This window comes from Megalobrama amblycephala, linkage group LG13 (genome assembly GCF_018812025.1).
Source record: "Megalobrama amblycephala isolate DHTTF-2021 linkage group LG13, ASM1881202v1, whole genome shotgun sequence".
Classification (NCBI taxonomy): domain Eukaryota; kingdom Metazoa; phylum Chordata; class Actinopteri; order Cypriniformes; family Xenocyprididae; genus Megalobrama; species Megalobrama amblycephala.
The window spans coordinates 11,788,073-11,812,908 of record NC_063056.1 but is presented as its reverse complement, the minus strand read 5'-3'; the positions used below and the strand labels follow the sequence as shown (position 1 = coordinate 11,812,908).

Genomic DNA, 24,836 nt, shown 5'->3' with positions numbered 1-24,836 from the left:
TTTTATCTGTGAAATCTTCAATGATTTTTATAAAGTAAATAACTATAAAGTGAATAACTTTTATATTGTTAATAATACTTCAACCTGTATACTTACAAGACTAAAGAAACTTTATTATCCACACATCAGTCTTTTGAGGAACATTTATTTGTACATCTCATAATCATCATTGCATTGCATTGCATTGCATTATATGCTTTGATAACTAAAGAGCTTTGATAATAAAATTACACATTTAAATATCATCATACTAAGATGTATTATTGGGAGATATGAAGTGACAACTAATATTTATATGCATTTTGTTGTCAGTAGTCTGCTATACTGTTATAAAGATCTCATTGATTTACATTACAAGCGATTGGATTTTCACCTTAGCCATATTAATATCATCATTTATTTTATTTTTTTAAATATTTTGTCTAAAAGGTTTAATAAACTGTTCAATTAAAAAAAGATCTTTCTGATTATTATTTCATATGTCAGGCTTTGCAGGGTTGAAATAGAGGTTTAGTTTTGACGCATTGAGATGCACCACTTGCATCCTTTGTTAACACAGTGTCGTACCATGTTTGAGTGCCAACAAGTAACAAGTATGTTCTCATTTCCTCATATTCCAAAATAATGTCTGCTATTCACATGCATTTCACATACAAACAACAGGCAATGTGCTTGATGTCTTGATTATATTTATGGACAACATCAGTCACTGAAGATTTGTCAGCTGTTTTAAATTACTTCCAGGCGTTCTTCCAGGTTGTGTTCTCTTTTGGACAGACCAAAAGCCTTCTCTAGCATTTAGAACCCGACTGGGTTTCATCCACAGGACAATAAAAGTAAAGAGAGAGGGATTAGGGTAATTGATTAATGTCTGCAGAGATTTTTACGGTAACATGGGGCCATGTTACGGTATCAGACCTTGGCCCCATATGGAGTAGGTTAGCCTGGAGCACTGACAGGGCTTTCCAGGAATATATCAGGGCCTCAGTCAGAACACATATGACAGCCAGGGTTCCAGAGATAGCTATATATACACCCACCCACCCACACAACAGATGCTCTCACGCATACATGCACAGATATCCAAACAATGTATGCATGATGTATACAAATAATTACAGGTGCCAGCAAATCATCACAGACACACATGCACGCATAAGACTATCCTAAACACAACAAAATGGTCTGCTATTGCAGTGCATGTGGCACATTCTTAGATACGCTGCACGTTGGTCCTTTTAAGCAACTTGAGTAGTTTAAATCTGTCTTCCTTCATTTCCTGATCGCAACTTTTCTCTTTTCTCAATATTTACTTGCCTTTTCCCATCAGTCCTCTCCCGTTAACTACTAAAACCCCATAAAAATTTCAGAAAAGGATATTATTTTGTTTTGGATAAATATATGAATACATTTTAGGCAACATTCGTGTGGACATAACTTTTTATTACAACTGTAAGAAAGCTGTAAGTCTTACTGTAAGAGCACATGAGTCACACAGTACAGGAAGTGACCTGTTTCTCTGGAAACCAGTGTCTAGACAGATGTTAAAGCAATACACCACACTGAACTCCATTTCAGCACATTTCAACACGTTTTGTCCTAACAGTATTCAAAATATAAAATCTTCAAATATGGCACAATGCGAATATCTCAAGTCACATGTCAAAAAATCTTTGAGGTGCTTTTCAAAATAACAGAAAATGACCATAAAGGGCTGTGTTTGAGCCTAAAGATCGTACAACCACTGCCACCAATCATCAGTCTCTATGATCAACTTAGCTTACGATGATTTTGAGAAATGCAGCCCAGAATGATTAACAGAATAATTCCCAAAAAAAGGTAGCACTATTCACTTTATTTTGATGGTCCCTTTAAAGGATTAGTTCACTTTAAATGAAATTTACCCCATTTGCTTGCCCTCAAGTCATCCTAAATATGACTTTCTTCTTTCAGATGAATACAATTGGAGTTATATTAATAATCACCCTGATGTTCCTAAGCTTTATAATGGCACAGGAAACCACCTGTTTGAAGCTCAAAAAAGTGCATCCATTCATCATAAACCTTCTCCACATTGCTCCACCAGGCTGCCTTCCATATTCAACATACGAAGAAAGTGTAACGCCTCTCGCAGTTCAAAATGCTTACGCTACGCCCTAAGCCTTCCGTATTAACTTTTTCAACAGACGCGACGTCAGTTATAGGCTTTTTCCGTAAGTTGAATGCGGAACGCGGTCTGGCGGAAGCTAGTTATTTTACTTCATATCGTGTTAAGGGTTAGAGTTAGGGTTAGAATAAGTTGACATGTACTTGCAAAGTTACTTATAGTCAGTAGATTGGTGGTTGTGGGACCATCACAATAAAGAGTTAGCAGATATTAAGCAGACAGTCTACTAATAGTCTAATGTGAGTTAGTTGACATGTAGTTGCAAAGTTACTTATATTCAACAGAATGTTAAAAAGGGACCATCAAAATAAAATGTTACCATGTGTCCTTGTTACACGTGTTACATGTAGTAACTATAGTAATAACTATAAATTCTACATAATTACACACAAGTAACCCTAACCAAACCCTAATCCTAACCCTATAGTAAGTACATGTAGGCCCGGTTTCACAGACAAGCCTTAGACTAAACCAGGATTAGGCCTTAGTTCAATTAGGGTATTTCAGTAGCTTTTATAAATGTTCACTAGAAAAAAACATTATTGGTGTGCATCTTGAGACAAAACAATGGAACTGACTTATTTTAAGATATATCAGTACAAGTTACTTTCAGTTAATACAGCTAAAACATGCATTTTAGTCTAGGACTAGCTTAAGCCTTGTCTGTGAAACCGGGCCTTGTTACTTAATATTACTTAGTACTTAGATGTATATTCACACTTTTGTCATTCCAACCAAGTGTGCTGTTGATTTTGCTAATTTATTTGAAGGTGACGTAACTACACTTAGTAATAACAGTCAGTTATGCATATTTACTAACTCTAAACCAAACCCTGACCCTAACCCTTAACCCTTTATTAAGTAAATGTAAGTATTTAGTATTCCTCAGTATGTATTTGTGTAGTTACATTGTAACAACGTCACCTTAAAATAAAATGTAACCATGATTTCTCCATGAAACATGGAAGGAGAGACATTTTTTGAAGAATCTTTCTGCACATTACTTCTTTTGTGTGTGTGTGTGTGTGGTTTTTGGAGCACTTTAGTCACTATGTTTTATTAAAAAAATGTGTTGCACAAAAGATTCTACAGAATTTGTCATTTTGTGTTCCATGGAAGAGAGAAAATAATGTGGGTTTGGAACAACATGAGTAAATAATGACAGAATTTCCACTTTTCGAGTAAACTAGTAATTGCAGTAAGAGAGGAATGAGAACAAAAGGTCTCTTACATATTTGCCTGAGGGCTGACACTGAGGTAAGGAGCCAGAGCTGAGTGTAGGGGAACTCGCAGGGCTGCAGAGCTCAGGAAAAGGATTGGGGATGGCAGGTAAAGAGGACGTTCGGTACTGTTGCTCCTCTTCCTGAAGCCTTCTGGAGGAATAAAGCAAAATCTCAGATTTAGGGTTGTATTACAAACATGAAACCTTGTCTCTAAGCCAAAAGTATTACTGTCAGCCTCGAATTGTTGGCGGCTTTGGGCAACATTAGCATTTTGGGCCAATTTTTGAAGCTGGCAATAGACAGGGAGTCCTTTTGAAGTGGGGACTTCAGAGAAAAGCTGAAACACACACACATACATTTGTGCCGTAGGTTTGAGCGCATGAGGGAGTGTGTAATATGGAATTCAGAGCTGAAGTCTGAATGGTAACCTCTGAGTGAACCTTTGCTAGAGTGAACCCTCGTTCACAAGCTCGTTATGCTCAACTTCCTGCTCTGATCCGCAGCTGAGAGGCTAAAACACACTCACTAAATGGAAACCATTTATTCTCAAAGGTTTCAGTGCAACAGAGCAATGGAATAACAATTGTGCCACTCTTGATTGAGACAAAGAAAGCCAAGCTGGAAAAGATCACAGTGTGTGCTTCATTTAAGCCATTGTTGTTGACAAATCTTTGAAGTTTTAATGTACTTTGCTCTGCTTTTGGTATTTCTTAGAGCAAAATGTGCTCTGTGTTTGCACACTTACTGTACGCTATAATTAAAAATGTCTGAATGTTGCTGCTTTAAATAACACAATATCAAAGTAGGTATCATCTGAAAACTAAATTCTTCCCAAATTAACTTTTATCATTCTTCACAATGACTTTTGTGCAATTGGTCCCAAGTTGATTTTTAGTGGATATATGAAGTCACTTCACCTCAAGATCACATAGGTCTCCTATCAGAGTAACCACAAGTGTAGTTTATCACATTAACTATCAACAAATTCCACTAATGTTTAACAACCATAGAGTGTCAAGTACATTTTGAACTCTATATTGATTGTTTTATAATTTCAGACCTATAAACTTGTTAAATGTCTTTCTTTAAAATAAACACCACTTGGTTGGTTAATGCAATGACATTCATGTATTTTGAAGAGTGAGTTTTTACCTGACAGCGAGGATGTGCATAGGCTGGGACCGCTGGAGTCTCTGGTGTGGGGAGGTGGCCTGAGCATGTGTGTGACAAGCGGCAGGTCGGTGCGGCTGGCCATTGAGCAGAAGTGGAGTGGATTCAGTCTGCACAGAAGTGTACAGACTCTCAAAGGAAGAGTTCATGTCATTCACTAGAGCTTCTAGATCCACGTCATCCTCTGGTAGGGAGAGAAAGAGGAAGAAAATACTCTAAACATCCCATCTGTTAGTTACAATTAGTTACCTTTTATCAGAAAAGTATAAAACGTATACTTTTGAAAATGTATAAAACGTAAAAACGTTAAAAACTTTTGTCTTCAAGCAAAATCGTAGTATACATATATATATATATCTGTCCTTTATATTGGGTTTGTTATCATGGCTGGAACATTATATTAAGCAAAAAGCATCTTAGACTGGAACTACAGATGTTTCATAATCACACCACTAGAGGGCGATCTACAATTTCAGAAACTCTCACAATGTATTTCAGGGATGTGCAGACCTATAGGTAACTGTCCTGCTCTTAGGCATTAATTTTATATATAGCCACATGCTCATTACATCTATTAACACAAAGTTAGATGCTCTTCACAACTAACACATCTATTTATAATGAACTGAATCTTTATAATAATCCAGGGATCATGCATCTGTTTTTATTTTATTTTAAATGACTTATATGCTTTACTTATGTGAGGTGAGATATGAACAACAGCAAACATAAAAAAACTGCTAACAAGAATTGTCAAAATTGTCCTATTTACAACACCTTATCTGGAAGAAATTGATTAAATGGCCTCTCCTGACCTGACACCTTTCCTCTCCTGACCCAAAGGCTGAGTTACCTGTGCCCTCTGCAAGACCTTTTTCTGAAAACCCATCAGATAATCAGCTGATCCCTATGTATTAATAGAGACAGGTAAGCCCCTTCTCTACTTAGCGATTCTGGAGAGCTATAAGATACATTCACACACTGAGGCTTTAGCACAGTGGGGAGGTTTGAGAGTGAAGTCACCCCATGGGGTAAAAGAGACAGAGTTCTTGGGCCTGTGTAAAAAAACAATAAAATAAGATGGCTTGGTGATGTTAAGGGATTACAAATATTAAAAATAATTTAAAAAAGTAAGAGACAGAGTCAATTATTACATTTTGATAAAAAGGTAATCTTTTGTGTTTCGTGTTGACTTTAGGAGTATTTAGGCTGTGATCACTGTGTCCCCAGACTGAACCCAAACCAGACAAACAGGTCTATGCTCTAGAGAGAGCTGTGATTGATAGGATATTTTAATTGAACATGGCTTATCAGCATGACAAAACACCACCACATTTTTGGCAAACATCAACCACGATGCAGTTTGAATAAGTCCATTTAAATATGTGCACTAACGTTAAACCTAAAGTTCACATATATTCTGGTCACTCACTTCCATGGAATTATAATTAATGGTAATTAAAGGTGTAAAGCTTCAAAATGGAAGTACCATAAAAGTATTATAAAAATATCATGAAAGTAGTTATAAATGTGTGCTATATTCAGAGTCTTCTGAAGCCATATGATATAATGAACAACCTGAATTTAATTCATAATACAGCTTAAAGTTGTAACCAGATAATTGAGTCCAAAAACTGATATATGAACAATGAATGAATCATTCATACTAGGTTTTGTTTTTGTGAAATGCACCAATTTTTTTAGACTTCATTAAAATAGTCTTCATTAAAATGTTTCTCACACAAAACTATTTTATACCTTCAAATGACTTGGAATAAAAGACTTATGAACTACTATCGGATTTTTTTAGTCCCTTTTCGCATTCCACAGAAAAAAAAGGAATTCATTCAGATTTGCAATTACATGAAGATAAGTAAATAATTTGAATTTTTGTGTAAACTATTCCTTTAACAGGACAGTGCAATGTGCATGCACTAGGCCTTCTGTAATGGAAACAGAAGCATATTTTTGTATGTCCAGCAGAGGGTGCCAAAACAAACATGTGGAAAAAAATCAAAACAAATTACACAGGACAAATTCTAATCTGTAGTTGGCTTCCTTTTTTGACTAAAAGAGCCAATTTACTTTTTTTGGACTTTGCAAATCCACTGTCCATTCTCAACCAGCCTCACTAAGGCATAGCTACAAATGTAGGCACCAATGTGACGGTAGGTGTACGTTTCAGAAAATAACTGTCTCAGATTGGGGTTATGCAGGCACTCAAAAAAACAAAAAAAACACCTGATGATTTGTAAAGCAGAGACTCTTACAAACATAAATTAACCTCTGTTAGAATATCAAATTCAAAAACAATTCACCAAAGCATACAGTAGTTCCGGTAACACTTTACAGTAAGGTTTCATAAGTTAACATTAATTAACTGCTTTAGTTAACATGAACTAAGAATGTACAATACCTCTACAACATTAATTAATCCTCTTAGTTAATGTTCAACATTTACTAATACATTAAAATCAAGAGTTGTATTTGTTAATGCACTGTGAATTAACATGAACAATGAACAACTGTATTTTTATCAACTAATATTAACAAAGATTAATAAATACTGTAACAAATGTATTGCTCATTGCTAGTTCATGTTAGTTATTGCATCAACTTATATTATATTAACAAATGAGACCTTATTGTAAAGTGTTACCGTAGATCCCAATAAAAACACTTTGACTAAATGTTTACAGGAATAATACATCCAAAAATGAAAATTGTGTCATCATTTACTCACCTTAATATCTTTTCAAACCTATATAGCTTTTTTATCAAGAAGAAAAAAAGAAGAAGATGAATTTCTGAACATTGTACTGGTCGCTCTTTTCCATGCAATTACAGTTAATACGAAACAAAGCTGTTAAGTTCCAAAAAAGAGTCAAAATTTCCCAGTTTCATAAAATATCTGCAACTCTTTTGCTATATTCTTCTCCTTCTGAAGTCCTACAATAGCTATGTTACAAACTGATTGTTACACACAGACCATCTTCAACAACATTGTGACCGAATAAAGTCGCCATAAAAACGGAAGCTGCAATAGTCTTTTCTTCCCTATTTTGACATATATCGGAGTGAAACAGCTTCTCGAACAAGAAGAAAATATAGGGCGGGACTAGATTTTGTCCATCAGGAATTGATTGGATCATTGTGGTTTGCTATTGTTGCGATCTCATATGAGTGACAGGTTGTCCCGCCTTCACACCAGTAAACATCATCAGAGAAGAGAAGTCGCTGCAAGAGGGAGGGAAAGTTATTTTGATTAAAGATTAAGAGGGTGAAAGGGAGTGTTTTAGTTCTGAGACTGTGTCCGAAATCGCCCCCTATACCCTCATTCACTATTCCCAAATTTAGTCCACTAATATAGTTGAGGGAGTGAATAAAAACGAGCGAGCAAATTCGGACACTGAGTGCAGCGGAAGGGCTGCTGCTTTTGCATAGTTTATGTTTGCTTTTTAATAATTATTTGAAACTTAGCAAATTGGCAGCTCCAGTAGTAATTAAAAGTAGGGACCGATTTTGGCTGACACCAATAACCAACAATTCTTTATATTTGAAAGCTGATAACCGATATATTGGCCGATAAATCAAACTCAAAATTTTTATATATTTTTTTAAAGCCTTATTACAAAAACAAAAGTCTCACCATTAAAATCCATGTCCCAAGCACACAATTATAATGTTCTCATTAAAATTTTATGGAGCCTATATGACAGACTTGCGCTATATATGTTGCACTTAACTGTATTTTCCTTTCTGAAGTGATTTCAGTCATATTTCAAGCAATTCAAAACCATAACTGTGAACAGTGCACATCTGAAATGTCTCGGCTGAAGGAAATATTCAATTATTTATCGGCTTTAATATATTGGCCAAATTTTCTTATCGGGACGATAACATTAAAAATGTAATATAACATATAACGGCCGATACCGATATTGTGGCCGATATATCATGCATCCCTAATTAAAAAGATTTATTTTAAACTCTGTCATGAAAACTATGCATAAACCTTAGTTAAACAATATAATAATTAATTAAAAAGGAATTTATACACAATATTGCGGTGCATTGTGGGATTGAATGAGTGCACTCGATAATGTCCACCATGGTTTCGGACACCACTACAAATGGCTGTCCCCTCAAATAATGCCCTATTTAAGGATATAGGGGTGATTTCAGACACAGCCCTAGTTTTCAGTTTGTTGCTGTGGTTTATCATTGATTTGGTTATGTGTTACACCTGTTGTTAATTTAGTTTCATTCACCTGTGTATTTAAGCCCTGTGTTTCTTTCAGTTCATTGTCAGTTATCGTCATGATATACCAGGGGTGTATTCCAGAAAGCAGGGTTAACTTACTGTCACATATACCCTGAACTCTCGGTTGATTAACCCAAACCTTGCTTACTCGTGGTATGCTGGTTCCAAAAATACGTCCGGGAGTAAGTTCAGCCAACCCAGAGTATGTTCCCGGTTAACACACAAGACATTCTCAACAGAGCGACGAATCGATGATTCACCATGGAAACAGACGCTAAGAAAAAGCGCGCCATTCTACTTCATTCTTCTTCTTTTGTTTAATGGCGATTTACATAACCTACTTGGTGCACATCACCACCTATTGGGTGGTTATGCAATCATTTTTTATTCTTAATATTGTTTGATGCTAATTATTTAATAAGTTATCACATATATGATATGTATTTTATTATAGAAATTATAGCATAGAAAATGTCCTGTTATAAAGGATAAAAAGCAGATTCATGTGTGAGATGACAATAAAATACATTCATATATTAGAATTGAATAAACAGTTATATATTGTATAATATAACATTGTGTATATAACTGTAACTATATAACAAATTTAGATACATTAATATAACCATATTGATAATATAATACGCATCTGAATTCCTCTTAAGCTAACTAACCCTGCTCCGGAGCAGGTTATGTTCAGAGAGCAAGTTGCTATGGCTACTTACATACCCTAAAAGTTACCTCTGTTTTTGGAACCGAAAGTTGAGGTTATCCGCTTACTTACTCTTAAACATACTCAGGTATGTCACATAACCTGCTTTCTGGAATACCCCCCAGTTGTTCTGTTTTTGTTGCTAGTCAAGAGTGTTTTGTTTTGAGTTTGTGTTTAATAAATTTGATACAACTGCAAATAGTTATATCAAATAGTTCCCTTTACTGCAACCGTTTGCTGACAGAGGGCAGATTAATTAAATAATAATAATAATAATGTGCACAGATAAATTATTTAAAATAAACACTACAATATTAAAATAAAAAAGAAAGAATTGCCAATTTTGATTTCATAGTAAGTGTAATTGATAAACAAATCCTTCAGACCGCTTTTGTGAACTGGATCAGATAATTGAAACCCAGCAGGCATTTCAGCGTTTATGAATGGGTATCGAATCAGTTTTACAAATTGAATCAATGTTAATATTAACATCATCATACTGATGCTTTAGTTCAGCTTTGATCTATAAGTATTTTGTTAATGTTTTTAAGAACATTTAACCTTAAATATGGTTTCAGATTTCAAGTTTCTAATCATGAATCAGACATTGCTACATCTCTCATATACTCCAATGAATGAGTCACAGAATGAGTTATGGACCACTTTTGTGATACATTTAAGTACTGACAGTCCCATCACCTTCATTAAAATGAAAAGAATGAGCAGGGTATTCTTTAAAAAGTAACTGTTTGGTCCATAATGACAGGTTTGAGAAATTCAGATTGGTCTTTTAGGGATGAGACAAAAGTAGACATAAAAAGTTTAACTGTTAATTATTTAGAGACATCCTGGAGACAGCAAATACATGATCCTATCCTTCAACCTTTCCTCAGGATATGAGGCAAGCCTTAGTGTAAACAGTTCTAAACAGAAAACAGAGGCACTGAATTCTAAAAGCTTGTTTTTAAAGAAAATATTAAAATTTAAATCTGGCATGTTTCTCAGGTAGAGGCCCGTGAGGAGGGACTGGGACTCATCCCGGATGTCTCTCAGACATGAATGATTCAGGAGAACAGCTCCTCCAGCCCCGCCGGCTACAGTCAGTACTCAGCATTCAGCGAGTGCAGAACGCAATGCAAACTGACTCAGCAGCCATGGGATCACTGCATCAAATGTTCTGTTTTATTACCGTGTGGGAAATCAGCTGATTAAACTTTTACTAAAAGTATTTGTAAAAGTACAGACTGCAGCGCCAGAATCTGATTATAGCCAAGAGAGCTGTTTAAATTCCAGGCTGAGGTGAATTGAGTTCTGCCAACTTTTTTGCCACTTCCCATCAGAATGGTGGTAGCGCCATAGCTGGTGCTTGGCTGGTTGGGATCAGAGTCAAGAACCAATTAATTCCAAAGAATTGAGAGTAAAATTATGGGGGGGGGGGGGGGAGGTGCAAGGACACATAAAATTAATGAACAGTGACAGTACATTTTTAATGTAATAAAATATTTCTATTACAAATAAATTTTTTTTTTTTTTTTTTTAACTTTCTATTTATCAAAGAATCCTGAAAAAAAAGTATTATGGTTTCCACAAAAAAAAAAAAAAAAAACATTAAGCAGCACAAATGTTTTCAACTATGACACTAAAAAAAATGTTTATTGAGAACCAAATCAGCATATATTCTTCACAATATTACTGCTTCTTTTTCTGTATCTTTGATCAAATAAATGGAGCCTTGGTGACTTCTTTCAAAACATAAAAAAAATCTTCCCAATGTTACAGTCAGAACATATTTAAATATATAACAGATAAAAGTCATAGCAATTTATACCTCATATATTTATTTCAAATGAATGAGGAAAATAAAGTGGCTAGTGCAGCTGTGCAGTGTGATTAAATATGGATGGGGTATTTGTCAACACAGTGTGTTTAAGCATAGAAAGGTTTATTGATTATAATGGGAGTTTTGTGCGAATTAAATTGTTTGTGTTTTAAGTTGTTGTTGTACCTGACACTTACATAATCTGTCATACCGTTCTTTTGGGTATTTATCTTTTTCCTATTGTGACACCATCTAGTGGTGTCCTTGGAGACTAGCACTGGATGTACTCCACCTAGTGGTTCAAAGTAGAACTTTGATGCTGCATCTTGGTGTTGATGCTATGAGGGAATGCCAAGGCTAAGGCACTAAGGCACGTGAGGCAACAAAAGAGCTGGGGTCTCAGTCAGCAGCGTTTCAGGATATATATCCCTCTCTGGGGGTCCTTGAGGGTTAAAGGAAGGGTATTTAACAGAGATAGAGGAAACATTTTTCTCTCTTGCTCTAAGCTTCCTCCCTCCTGACACTGTAGATGGGTTTTGCCTACATGGAATTGTGTGACTTCTCCAATCGAAAGGTTAAAGAGGTGTATAGAGTTGCAAAATCCAGCTCTGTTGCCTTTTAAAACTTATAATGGACACAGTTTATGTTTGCTCACTTCTTGAGGAGAACCATGCTTAAGCCTCACAACCTTAGGGTTGATGCAGAGTAAACAGAATAATGGTGGGAAGCTTCCTTCTATTTCTTTGCCTCCCTCCCCAACTATTTTGGGGTTTTGAAGTAGAGATATACGCTCTATTTTGGATGTGTGCTTCTACAGGCAAGTCAGGGTATGAACTGCGCTGCCCCGCAGTATATTGGGGTAGGGCTTTAACCCCCCTGTGGCTACCTTGGGGTATAGAGCCTGGTTTATGAGAGTTATTATGCAAACTGCAATATGTCCTTCTCTTGTTTGCCTCCCTTCCTGAATAATGGTAGGGACGTTCGCTCCTTCAGACAAAAGAGTTGATAACATGTAACTCAGGCACCCTTTTATACTCACAGGCGTTCCACATGTGACGTCATGGACTGCACTCTGCCAATGATTAATGGTGTTTGTTTAAACTTGCCTCAAACACTGGTCACACTGATGCTATTCTCCATAGCATCAACACCAAGACGGAGCATCTCGTTCCTCTTCTCAGGGAACCTGGTTGCATACGCAACCTGAGACATTTTTCTGATATTATCTTTGTGTGCTGCTTCATTTTAACAGGTGTGTCCAAATTTGCTATTCTGGGTAAGAGGCACTGATGTGAGGCACTGATGTGTTTGTAGGTTGCACTTTGAAGAAGGCATTTGTTGCTGAAACCCCATCATGTATTTTTAAAAAGTGTTCTATATGAATTAGCCAGTTGTATAAAGGCTTTTTAATGATTTAAATCTGAAGTGTGCCTTGGACTATAATTTTTTCATACAAAGGGAAACATGATATATGGAGAAAATCATTTACTGATGGTGACGCATTTATACATGGATTAAAGGGATAGTTCACTCAAACGATTAAAATTCTGTCATTTACTCACAATCACGTTGCAACTTTTTCTCTTCCTTTCTTCCATCTCAGTGTTTTTTTTCAATCAATGGAAGTCAGTTGTAACCAAAACTGTTAGATTACCAACATTCTTCAAAATATAAGTCATACAGGTTTCAGACGACATATCTTAAACAGCTTTCTTGCAATAAGCAGTTTTTTAAAAGTAGTTTTTTAAAATGTAAAAGTAGTCAGAGAGAGAATGATAGGTAAAAACGCCCCTGGCAGTCAAACAGCAGAGCATAAATAGAGAGGGAAAAAAAGAATAATATGAAGGAGAGAATGGTTGTTTTCAGAAGCTATGCTTGCTGATGTTCTTTTGCAGGTCTATGATTCCTTCCCTAAACTTTCCCTTGCCCTGTATTTTGCTCTCTCAAAACACATTTCACACTGCAGACAGGTCCAGATATTTTGCATCTAAACATCTCACGGCACTGGCAATGCATTGGCTCTTCTCTCATATCGTGTCTTTGATAATACACATTATGCGATTGTTACTCATGTAAATGAGCACCGACTTCGGGCATTTGTTGGTGATTACCACAAAACTGTAAGCGAGTGAAAATCAGGGCTAAAATTGTTTTTAGAATAATTTGTATTAAAAATGGAAGTTTCCAATGATTAGTAAGGGGTGATACACACCCTGATACGACACTGATTTTCATATGGGTCCACTTTAGCAGTGGTGTGCATGGGCTAATTTATCACAGTGTATCTGGTTCCATTAGTGGCACAGTGACAAAATACATCTAAGCTAATCTACTTTTGAGTCTGCTGGTTCTTTGCCCAAGACAAAGTGGTTAAATTGGTTCACTTATGCCAAAGACTGTTAAAGACAGTTTTAAAAGCACCATGTTTTATAGCACCATGTTTATGACTGAGTCCATTAGACCATCCAGCTGGTGACAATTAGCATGCAAATTGTGAGTGAACAAAGAGACAGGAGCACTGAAAGGGGAAAGGAGGAGTCGCTTGGGCAGGAACGTCCTGTAAAAGACCCATGGGGGGAGATATGTGCCTCAAAAACACACACACATGGATGTATACATGTGTAAGGAGGCAGTGGAGCTAGTCTTTTCACAGATATAGACAGCACTCTAAAGCATTCCCATGTTGGCTAAACAATACAGTGCCTTCATAAGCACCATACAGGAGGGGTGGACAGGGGGTAGGAGGGAAATATATAGGGTGGGGGATTCATATAGAGAAGGAGTGGGAGAAGAATAGAAAATATGAGCCTGAGTTGTATTTTTGATAGTTAATGTACTGTAGATGCAGTGCTGATCCTAATTCTCCAATATGTACAATATAAAATAAGGTGAAAGGTGACAGAATCTTGACCACTCTTGGAATCAAGTTCCAAAGAGGACAAAAACACACACACAAAAAAGTAGTCTATATAACTAATCTGCTATAGTCATACAATAGCTAGTGTGAGGATAAGGGTGGAATTGAAGTCAATATTCACTCAATATATTCATCTCTGCCATGAAATGACATGATGTCACAGGTTAAAAGTGGAGTCATATTAGCAAAACTTTGGCGAAAATTTGCAGGCAAGGTATGTCCATTGTCAATAGTGTAGCGATGCATGAAGCACCGCTTATTCAGTGGTCACTTTCAAATCCAGCAGCTTTAAATTGGTAAACGCAGCAAATTTGAGAGTTAACAGTTCAATAAACTTGAAGCTGATGTAAAATCCACACAGATACATTTTTTTCCTCAAGTGTCCCTCACACAAAATTCTCAATCACGTGGATTCCTATTGAGATGACTGCAATTCACCTGCAGAATTTCACCATACAAAGGGAAACATGATATATGGAGAAAATCATTTACCGATGGTGACACATTTATACATGGATTAAAGGGATAGTTCACTCAAACGATTAAAATTCTGTAATTTACTCACAATCACGTTGCAACTTTTTCTCTTCCTTTTGTCTATCTCAGTGTTTTTTTCAATCAATGGAAGTCAGTTGTAACCAAAACTGTTAGATTACCAACATTCTTCAAAATATAAGTCATTCAGGTTTCAGACGACATGTCTTAAACAGCTTTCTTGCAATAAACAGTTTTTTAAAAGTAGTTTTTTAAAATGTAAAAGTAGTCAGAGAGAGAATGATAGGTAAAAACGCCCCTGGCAGTCAAACAGCAGAGCATAAATAGAGAGGGAAAAATAATAATGGAGATCACAGCCTGTTCTTGGGAAACATCAATCTAATCAGTGAGTTTCATATACCTCACATTCCATAATCTTATAAGCCCCGTCCGGCCACCACACTAAAACCGTTCTTTCTTCTAAAGAATGCAATGCCCTGGATATTGCTGCCCAAGGGTCCATCAGAACTATGCGGTGTAGGAGAGGCACTGACCTCAACAAAGGAATACCTTGAATAACTATGTGGTCCGATCCTGCCTTCCAGTTTCAAGCCCAAAACTAGTAAATATCTCAACTAGCAATTAATTAACATGATAGTTCATCAAAAAAGGAAAATTCTGTCTTTATTTACTCAAAACTGTGTGATTTTCTTTCTTCTGCAGAACACAAAAGAAGATATATTGAAGAATACTGGTAACCAAAAAATTTCTCAAAGTATATTATTTTATGTTCTGCAGAAAAATAAAATCATACAGTTTGAGACATGAGACGAAGTAAATGATGACAGAATTTTCAATTTTGGGTGAAACCTCATGGATAAGGTTTTTAGTGGACCTTGAGTGGACCCATTCAGGTGTTGCCTGGGTTATCAACCTCCTCTGTTCTCTTCTCAGGGTACAGGGTAAGCTGCTGCCCAGACCGAGGCCATGGAGGCCATGGAGGTGCTGGTCCAGTCCAGGGGATGCACTAAAAGAGCTGCAGATCACCATGGGAGGGTGGCACCCAGGTATAAGGGTATAACCTGTCAATAAGGGTTCTGGCCAGTAAGCTGGCATCCAAGGACAAACCCCATTGTTAAAGTCATCATTCCGGCAGCAGTGCAGCTTCGGCTACCCCACTCCCTCTGTCGTGTCCACCCTGTCTTCTGTGTCTCCCGTGTCAAACCTGTCTTGGGGTCTCCCCCATGCCCCTTCTGTTCATTGTCTCAGCTTTTTCTACTCTCTCTTGATTTCCCCACTTTATATTATCTTCCATCTCCCCTGTTTTTTTGTTGTTTTTTTGTTAGTTTGTTTTGTGTCTTTCATGTTCACACGTGCATCTCTCTTAGTCTTGTCGAGATTATTAGTCGTCTGTTGGTTTAGTTTTTGTTTCGCATACATCCCTGCCCTCTGCCCAGTTATTGTTGTGGTTTCAGTTTTGCCAGAACACAATGGACTGCCCATCCTGGTGCTGACTCTTGCTCTCATTATTGGTTCTGGTCAGTGTATTATCTCTTGGCGCTGATTACATTGTTGGACTGTATACTCATGTTTGATCTCTGCTCACCATTAACCTTGGTAATGACTTGCCTGGTTTATTCTGTTATCCACCTAGTAAAGCCTGTCTGACTCTTCTCTCATCTCCCATCTGGATCTGATTGCTGTACAGACTGTTTCTCTGGCCTGATCCATTCCAGTCTGACCTCTTCTAATTTGCCCCTCTTTGAGTTGGCTCAGAGCCAGGTGGCTTGCCCCAGTCTTTTGTTTGAAATTCTAATAAAATATAAGTTAAACATCTATCTGCTTTTCAGTTTTTCCTTCCAGAAAAGCTGACAGATATATTCCTACAGATGTGAAGAATATCTAATTATGTAAACTACTTGACAGCAAAGTTGATGTAAAAGTCAATGTGGCATGTTACTGAAGGTTTAAGTCAATATTGTGTACTGGTTTTTACAATTTTTTTGTTTTTAGCTTTTCTTTAAAGCAGAACAGGACAGTCACTTCTGGTGTAGTCACACAGAGTCTGATCTTTTGATAACTGGCAACTAATATCGCAGCTTATACTTGCAAAAGCTGCCCACTGACAACAGGATGGGTTTTGTCTGTTCAATATACAGTGGGTACGGAAAGTATTCAGACCCCCTTAATTTGTTCACTCTTTGTTATATTGCAGCCATTTGCTAAAATTATTTAAGTTCATTTTCTTTTCCTCATTAATGTACACACAGCACCCCATATTGACAGAAAAACACAGAATTGTTGACATTTTTGCAGATTTATTAAAAAAGAAAAACTGAAATATCACATGGTCCTAAGTATTCAGACCCTTTGCTCAGTATTTAGTAGAAGCACCCTTTTGATCTAATACAGCCATGAGTCTTTTTGGGAAAGATGCAACAAGTTTTTCACACCTGGATTTGGGGATCCTCTGCCATTACTCCTTGCAGATCCTCTCCAGTTCTGTCAGGTTGGATGGTAAACGTTGGTGGACAGCCATTTTTAGGTCTCTCCAGAGATGCTCAATTGGGTTTAAGTCAGGGCTCTGGCTGGGCCATTCAAGAACAGTCACGGAGTTGTTGTGAAGTCACTCCTTCGTTATTTTAGCTGTGTGCTTAGGCTCATTGTCTTGTTGGAAGGTAAATCTTCAGCCCAGTCTGAGGTCCTGAGCACTCTGGAGAAGGTTTTCGTCCAGGATATCCCTGTACTTGGCCGCATTCATCTTTCCCTCGATTGCAACCAGTCGTCCTGTCCCTGCAGCTGAAAACACCCCCACAGCATGATGCTGCCACCACCATGCTTCACTGTTGGGACTGTATTGGACAGGTGATGAGCAGTGCCTGGTTTTCTCCACACATATCGCTTAGAATTAAGGCCAAAATGTTCTATCTTGGTCTCATCAGACCAGAGAATCTTATTTCTCACCATCTTGAAGTCCTTCAGGTGGTTTTTAGCAAACTCCATGCGGGCTTTCATGTGTCTTGCACTGAGGAGAGGCTTCCGTCGGGCCACTCTGCCATAAACCCCCGACTGGTGGAGGGCTGCAGTGATGGTTGACTTTCTACAACTTTCTCCCATCTCCCAACTGCATCTATGGAGCTCAGCCACAGTGATCTTTGGGTTCTGAGGTAAAGACCTCTCTCACCAAGGCTCTTCTCCCCCGATAGCTCAGTTTGGCCGGACGGCCAGCTCTAGGAAGGGTTCTGGTCGTCCCAAACGTCTTCCATTTAAGGATTATGGAGGCCACTGTGCTCTTAGGAACCTTAAGTGCAGCAGAATTTTTTTTGTAACCTTGGCTAGATCTGTGCCTTGCCACAATTCTATCTCTGAGCTCTTCAGGCAGTTCCTTTGACCTCATGATTCTCATTTGCTCTGACATGCACTGTGAGCTATAAGATCTTATATAGACAGGTGTGTGGCTTTCCTAATCAAGTCAAATAAGTATAATCAAACACAGCTGGACTCAAATGAAGGTGTAGAACCATCTCATGGATGATCAGAAGAAATGGACAGCACCTGAGTTAAATATATGAGTGTCACAGCAAAGAGTCTGAATACTTAGGACCATGTGATATTTCAGTTTTTCTTTTTTAATAAATCTGCAAAAATGTCAACAATTCTGTGTTTTTCTGTCAGTATGGGTGCTGTGTGTACATTAATGAGGGAAAAAAAATGAACTTAATGAACTTGAATTTAGCAAATGGCTGCAATATAACAAAGAGTGAAAAATTTAAGGGGGTTTGAATACTTTCCGTACCCACTGTATATATATATATATATATATATATATATATATATATATATATATATATATATATATATATATATATATATATGTGTGTGTGTGTGTGACTGGGTGTGTGTTGGATGTAATGAATTCACAAGGAAAACAGGTGGATGGTCACTTGAGGTTGCTTTACTGTATCTGGGACAAGAGAAGACTGGGAAAACAGCACCAAATATCTGATGAGAATACAACACATCAATGTCGCATATAAAGTCAGCAGGACGAGCTATGAGATTCTGATTATAACACATTTTTGCAAAGTGATCGTGAACATATAGTGGACAAAATTCAAAATAAAGCATACATCCATGATAATAAAATATAAAACACTAATACAGACAATTCACATTAATACAGTGAAAATATAAACTCAAGTAACCATCATTTTACAAATTTTATATAAATGAAAAGAGGAGAGAAGAACGCAACCGTAAGATGGTGCAGCTATACAGGAGAGCACGTGCAAGCTTAGAACACACATGTGCTAATAGCTAACACTCAGCTGGGGCTAATATTTAAACACAGAACATGACAAACTCGAATAAAACACATAACTGGGAAAACAGCACCAAAAGGCTTATCAGCATACAGTGCATCAGAAAATCATTCTCTTCCTAGGAAGTGCTTAAGAATGGAATGGTACCAGGTCCCACACTTTACACAGACTATATGAGGTGCAGTCTACACACTCCAAGAGGCTACAATTGTATCTCTGCTCTTCAATATTTCACAGCACCAATGTAACGCCTCTACCCAGGGGTCCTACTTGCCCCGCTCTGCCCGGGCCTTGAACCTGGGTCTCCGGGTTATATATATACGGTAGGATACAGGGCGTTGCTAAATCCTTTTTGCAGTGAAATACAGTTGTGTCCCAGTGAAATGTTACTGATAAATATAATCTAACAATGGAGATTATACCAACCTGAAAAATCACGATTTGAGAAAGCAAAACATTTACTTAGAAACATCAAGTGTAAACCATTTGTGCTGAAAAACTACAATATCACGTTTCTTTCAAGCACCTCAGTTTCAATAAGTTTCATAATCCAGTTAACTTACAAACAATAAAGTGTGGTCTTTAACTCTATTAAGAGACTATAAGTCATGTAGGATTTCGATGCAGTAACAAATACTGTATTTCTGGCCTCAATCTGAGATCTGACAAACAAATGCTTCTCATCTATTCTTAGCTGCATTCCAGCATCCCAAAATAAGACCTTTGTTGTCACAGTTTGTTGTATTCAATGGAGTATGAAAACGGCAGGGTCAAAGAATAGGCATGGGAACATGCTTTTCTATTTTGTTTATGCTTTTCAAACATTCATTCACTTAGATGTGTAATAAGAGTGGTCAGATAACAGTCTGAATAAATGTTTACAGAACCATGTTTAAAAAATCCATAAACCAACAGAAAATAACTGTGTTCAACAAAGACCACTCGGCAAATATGAAATATTAAGGGGTATTACAACCAAATGTTTAGTGTAGTCACAGCTGTGAGGATTCGTGGCGTACTCTGAAAAGTCCTAAATGAGAATTTCTGCTCCATTTACTTCAATGACAGCATCAGACTTTTAGAAAAAAAACAAAAAAACTTCAGGCTCTACCTCCCATGCTGAGGCGATATTGTGCTTAAATCTCATGCTCCAAATATCATGCCTCTGTATTTTTGTATGGCACAATTAAGTTGGAGGCTTAATGAGTGGCACCCTGTGTCTTTACAAATCAAGCCTTTGAACTGCTGGAGTGTTTACAGCGGAAGAGGCCTGAATATAGATCCCAGTTTGAACTTAATGAGCAAGTCTCCAACCATAAAAGGCATCTACGACAGACAGCCCCCACCCAAGTCCAAGTGTGTGAGACAGACGGCTCCCGCCCATAATCAAGTATGCACACACATACACACTTGTTAATTCGGGTGAGTTATTAAACTATGAGCAATTCCGCAAATATATTAAAAACTATTTACTTCTGTTTTGGATATTAAGAAAATTTTGAAGGAAAAAAAACACACCATAACCAAAAATGTACAGTCATTACAAATATCAGAGCCAGGGAATCTTATTTTAAGAAATTTATGAAGTGCACATGCAAATTATTAATTCACTGACCTTGATGGCTGGGTGAATTCCGATTGGTTGACTGCTGAAAACTTGGTCCAATCAGATCTGCCTGTCTGTGATTGGCAGCTCGTTCTACATTATCCTGCTGAGACAGAAGCCAATAAAGTGGTCATGCTAAAAGCATTTTTTTACATTAGTCACACCACTCACTCACATACACACACAAGCATACACTTTGGAACTAATTTTAATGTCCATAAAGGAAAATATCAGTTTATTTTTCTTATCTCAAAGGCTTTCATATTTAACAAAGCTTTTTTTTAGGTTTATGTTTCAAACAAGAAAAATAAATTCTAATGGGGTAAGAAAAAATCATCTTAATTCAGTACAGTCTGAATTATTATACAAGACATTTTTTTATTTAATTTTGTTTACTAGAAAACAAGACAAAAATACTGATTAAGAAAATTATATTTACAGTCCACATACAATATCAGACAGCTCTAACCACGTCAGATGTGTCTATAAGGGGCAATGCGTGTTCACATGTATGTCTATGTATAAAAATTCTCCCGTCCTCTTTCAGCAAAGGGAACTTCCATGATGCAATTGCCCAATCTGTGATGAAAGAGACGAGAGGAGGCCCTCTCCTTGTCCTCAGATGCCCCCCTGCTGTATCTGGGGAGGGTCACGGGCGTGTTTACAGGCTACGAGAAAAACAGCATCGTTCAGACGCGGCCCTGCCATGTGATCAGCTGAAACTGTGCCATTGTATTCAAGGAACAAGATCTAAAGCAACTGGCAGCTGGGAGCCACGTTCTCCGTGTGTAAACTACAGGTGGCGACTCGATTCAGAAACTCCTTTCCATAACAGAGACTCTTTGCTGTCTCACCAGAGGGGAACACTTTGAACTCTTGGATGGCGTACAAAAACAAAAAGCTCAGTTTGAGCGCAGTAGGATCAAGGATTGTGGGATATCTCTTTCAGCGCTGATTGGAGCTTTCACAGCACGAGATGGGAACAGAATGTCCTGTGGCACTCTCGTATTTGGAAATGGTTCTCATAGCGAGACCACAAAACCCAGAATCTGGCTGTGATGTGGCTGTAGAGCGTCAGTAGTTTTATGGCTTCTGAATGCTATGTACAATGTTCCAGAACCAGAGCAAGATTGTTTTGTTTTCTTATGTAAATGAGTTTAAGTGTTTATGGATTCCGCACACTTACAGCTGTGCTGCTGGTATCATTGTTGAATGCAAAAGGAACAGTTGTTGTTGACATTTTTTGTCATATCCATTAGATCAATATCTTGATGCTGATAAACATCATAGATAGTGTTTATTATGAGCATTTTTCATGTTTCAAAAACAATAAAACAGTTTTGGACCAGATATGGCTCAGGTCCCACCTTCAATGCAAGTCTATAGGATTTTTTCTCCCATTTTTCATTTTTCAGCACCAACATTCACATTACTGGTTTAACGTGGAATCCAAAAAATTCACAGAAGAATTAACATTTTCATTCATTTCTGAATGTTCCAAAATAATTCTCTTTGTATGCTCATACTTTCAATGCCTGCCAGCTGGAATGCCCTTGACTTTCACCAGAGGGCACTCCTTCCGTCTTTGTTATCTCATCATTGACTGCATTTCCCATAACTCATTACCCAGAATTTTTATGCCTGATTACTTTCAGCTGTTTTTCATTACCCATGTTAACTCTGCCTATATAAGCCCTATTTTTATGGCTTATGATTCTGGATTGACCTAATAAAGCTGCATATGGATCCTCATCCTGTACTTCAGAGCAGTTTTGTCACAGAAAACTTCGCCTCTATGGATCCAGCAGTCACCCAAGTTCGCCTTTGCCAAGGAACTCATTCACTTGAAGACCATATCAAGGACTTTCTGGACATTGCTAATTTCACTGATCTCCCAGACTTTGCTCTCATTGATTTCATCTCCTATTGACTCAGCAACCCTTTACAATCCTTGCTGATCCGTGATGGTCCTCGAGGATCACACCATCTCCAGCCATCATGGCCACCAGGCCAGAGTCTCCAGCCATCATGGCCACCAGGCCAGAGTCTCCAGCCATCATGGACGCCACGCAAGAGTCTCCAGCCATCATGGACGCCACGCCAGAGATTGTGGCCATCATAAACATTGCACTTGAAGCTACCAAGGTGGTCCCTAGGCATTTGAGACTGGCTTCAAGTTTGGCGGACACACCGCTGATGTCGGTGCAACAGCTGGCATCTCTGTGGTGGTATCAAGTCTGGGGGTCTCAGAGGTTCTCCCACCATCAACTGTACTCCCTGTTAAAGTGATGGCCAGTCTGGGATGCATATGCTTCTCTAGAGGTGGTGGAACCTGATCTAGTTTCCCCCAAAGCGGTGGTGTCTGCCCATGAACTTCCTGTTTGCCCTGACACGACCATGGAAGTTGTTCCCGAGTTTCCTGTTTGCCGTGATACGACCACAGAGGTTGTCCCTGAGTTTCTTGTCGGCCCTGACACGACCACGGTGATCACCTGTGAACTTCCTGTCTGCCACGTTATGACCAGAGAAGCCATTATTGAACTTCCTGCCTGTTGCGTCTTGGCCAGAAAGGCTTTTTTCAAGTTCCTGAGTCTCAGCCAAGGAGGCCGCTTTTAAAGACTAATTTAATTTAAAAATTTAAATGTGAATGTGCGATCTGTGCATAAAAAGTATGCACAGTAGTACAAAAATTGGTGCTGTACGTTCAGTACGCGCATACTATTCTGACGACGAAATTTGCATCACATGCACTGTACACTGACCCTTGTGTACGCGTAAAAAGTGAAGTATATTTTGTGTTAAGCCTGCCAGCTGGAGTGTCCTTGATTTCCACCAGAGGGTACTCCTTCTGTCTTTGTTATCTTATCATGGACTGCATTTCCTATAATGCATTGCCTGGACTCATTATGCCTGATTACTTTCAGCTGTTTCTCATTACCCATGTTAACTCTGCCTATATAAGCACTGTGTTTTCTCATTCTTTGTCAAGTCTTGTTTGTTATTACACTGCAATTCTGAGCACTATTCTGGTTATCTGTGTTTTGGTTTTGACTTTCTGCCTGGTTACCTGGATTTCCCTGTTTGCCTGTGTTTTTCTGCCCTGTTGTCTTGCTGGATTATCTGCCCTGTGTTTTGACCTATTGCCTTTTATGGATTATAATTCTGGATTGCTCTAATAAAGCTGCATTTGGATCCTCAACCTGTGCTTTAGAGCAGTTTTGTTCATACACTTTTCAATTCCTTATGCTTTGATAGAATGTGTGGAGGTTCTAGCTAGACAAGTGTGACTGACATTTTTATTTCTGAAGTTTATGTACTTGGTTATCAAGATGACTTTAGTTTCAGTGAAGAATATTCTTTATAAACCTAAAGAAATGAGATGTGTGAAAAAAAAAAGTTGTAAAACAACATACATCTTATGTTTTAAGGGAACTATTCAATGGTGTTATGGTTCATTTCTCCCCAAAAATACATGTGATGTAAAGTAATAACCATTCACATGCTGTTGTACGTAGATCAAGTTGCTGCTAACAGGTGAATGCAATATATATCCATGAGGTGTTTATTAAGGTTCATAAATCTCCTACAATGCCAACCTGACTTGACTTTACCTGCTTATGTTCTGTATATTCTAAAGCATAAGGTTCATAACATACAAACATGGCTAAGTCAAGCATTTAATGTACTGATATGGTTATCCTTCAAACCTGCAGTATAAATATAATGCTTAAGGCAGTGGTTCTCAACTCCAGTCCTCGGGACCCACTGCTCTGCACATTTTGTATGTCTATCTTATATGACACACTCAATTCAGTTCATGCAGACTCTCCTAATGAGCTGATGATCTAAATCAGGTGTGTTAAATAAGGGATACATACAAAATGTGCAGAGCAGTGGGTCCCGAGGACTGGAGTTGAGAAACATTGGCTTAAGGTACAAAAGGTGATATTTCAGCCCTGCTTATCCTCAGACGGTCAAGCTACTGTGAATTCCTCTGGCAGGACGGATTACCCTGTGAAAACAGACCCACATTCAAGTACTTTACTCTTTACTCACAGCCACTGTACATTGGTCTGTTAGGTGTACAGGTTGTGGCATAAATATTGAATACAAGAGGAACAAGCACAGAGTCATAAAGATGTACACTACTGTTCTTGGGTGA

The 24,836-nt window shown here is 37.8% G+C and overlaps 1 protein-coding gene across 5 annotated transcripts in view; it reads right to left on the bottom strand.

Moving 5' to 3' along the window:
- grb10b (growth factor receptor-bound protein 10b) overlaps window positions 1–24,836 on the bottom strand; it is a 127,181-nt gene that overhangs the window by 61,017 nt on the left and 41,328 nt on the right. For 3 of the 5 annotated variants that reach the window (XM_048152294.1, XM_048152295.1, XM_048152296.1), the window contains exons 3-5: window positions 20,684–20,780; window positions 4,543–4,744; window positions 3,399–3,540 (exon numbers count right to left, since the gene is read on the bottom strand). In XM_048152294.1, coding sequence (XP_048008251.1) covers window positions 3,399–3,540; window positions 4,543–4,744; window positions 20,684–20,780 — 441 coding nt within the window. The remainder of the gene's footprint in view (window positions 1–3,398; window positions 3,541–4,542; window positions 4,745–20,683; window positions 20,781–24,836) is intronic. The other 2 variants (XM_048152297.1, XM_048152298.1) reach the window with 1 other exon arrangement.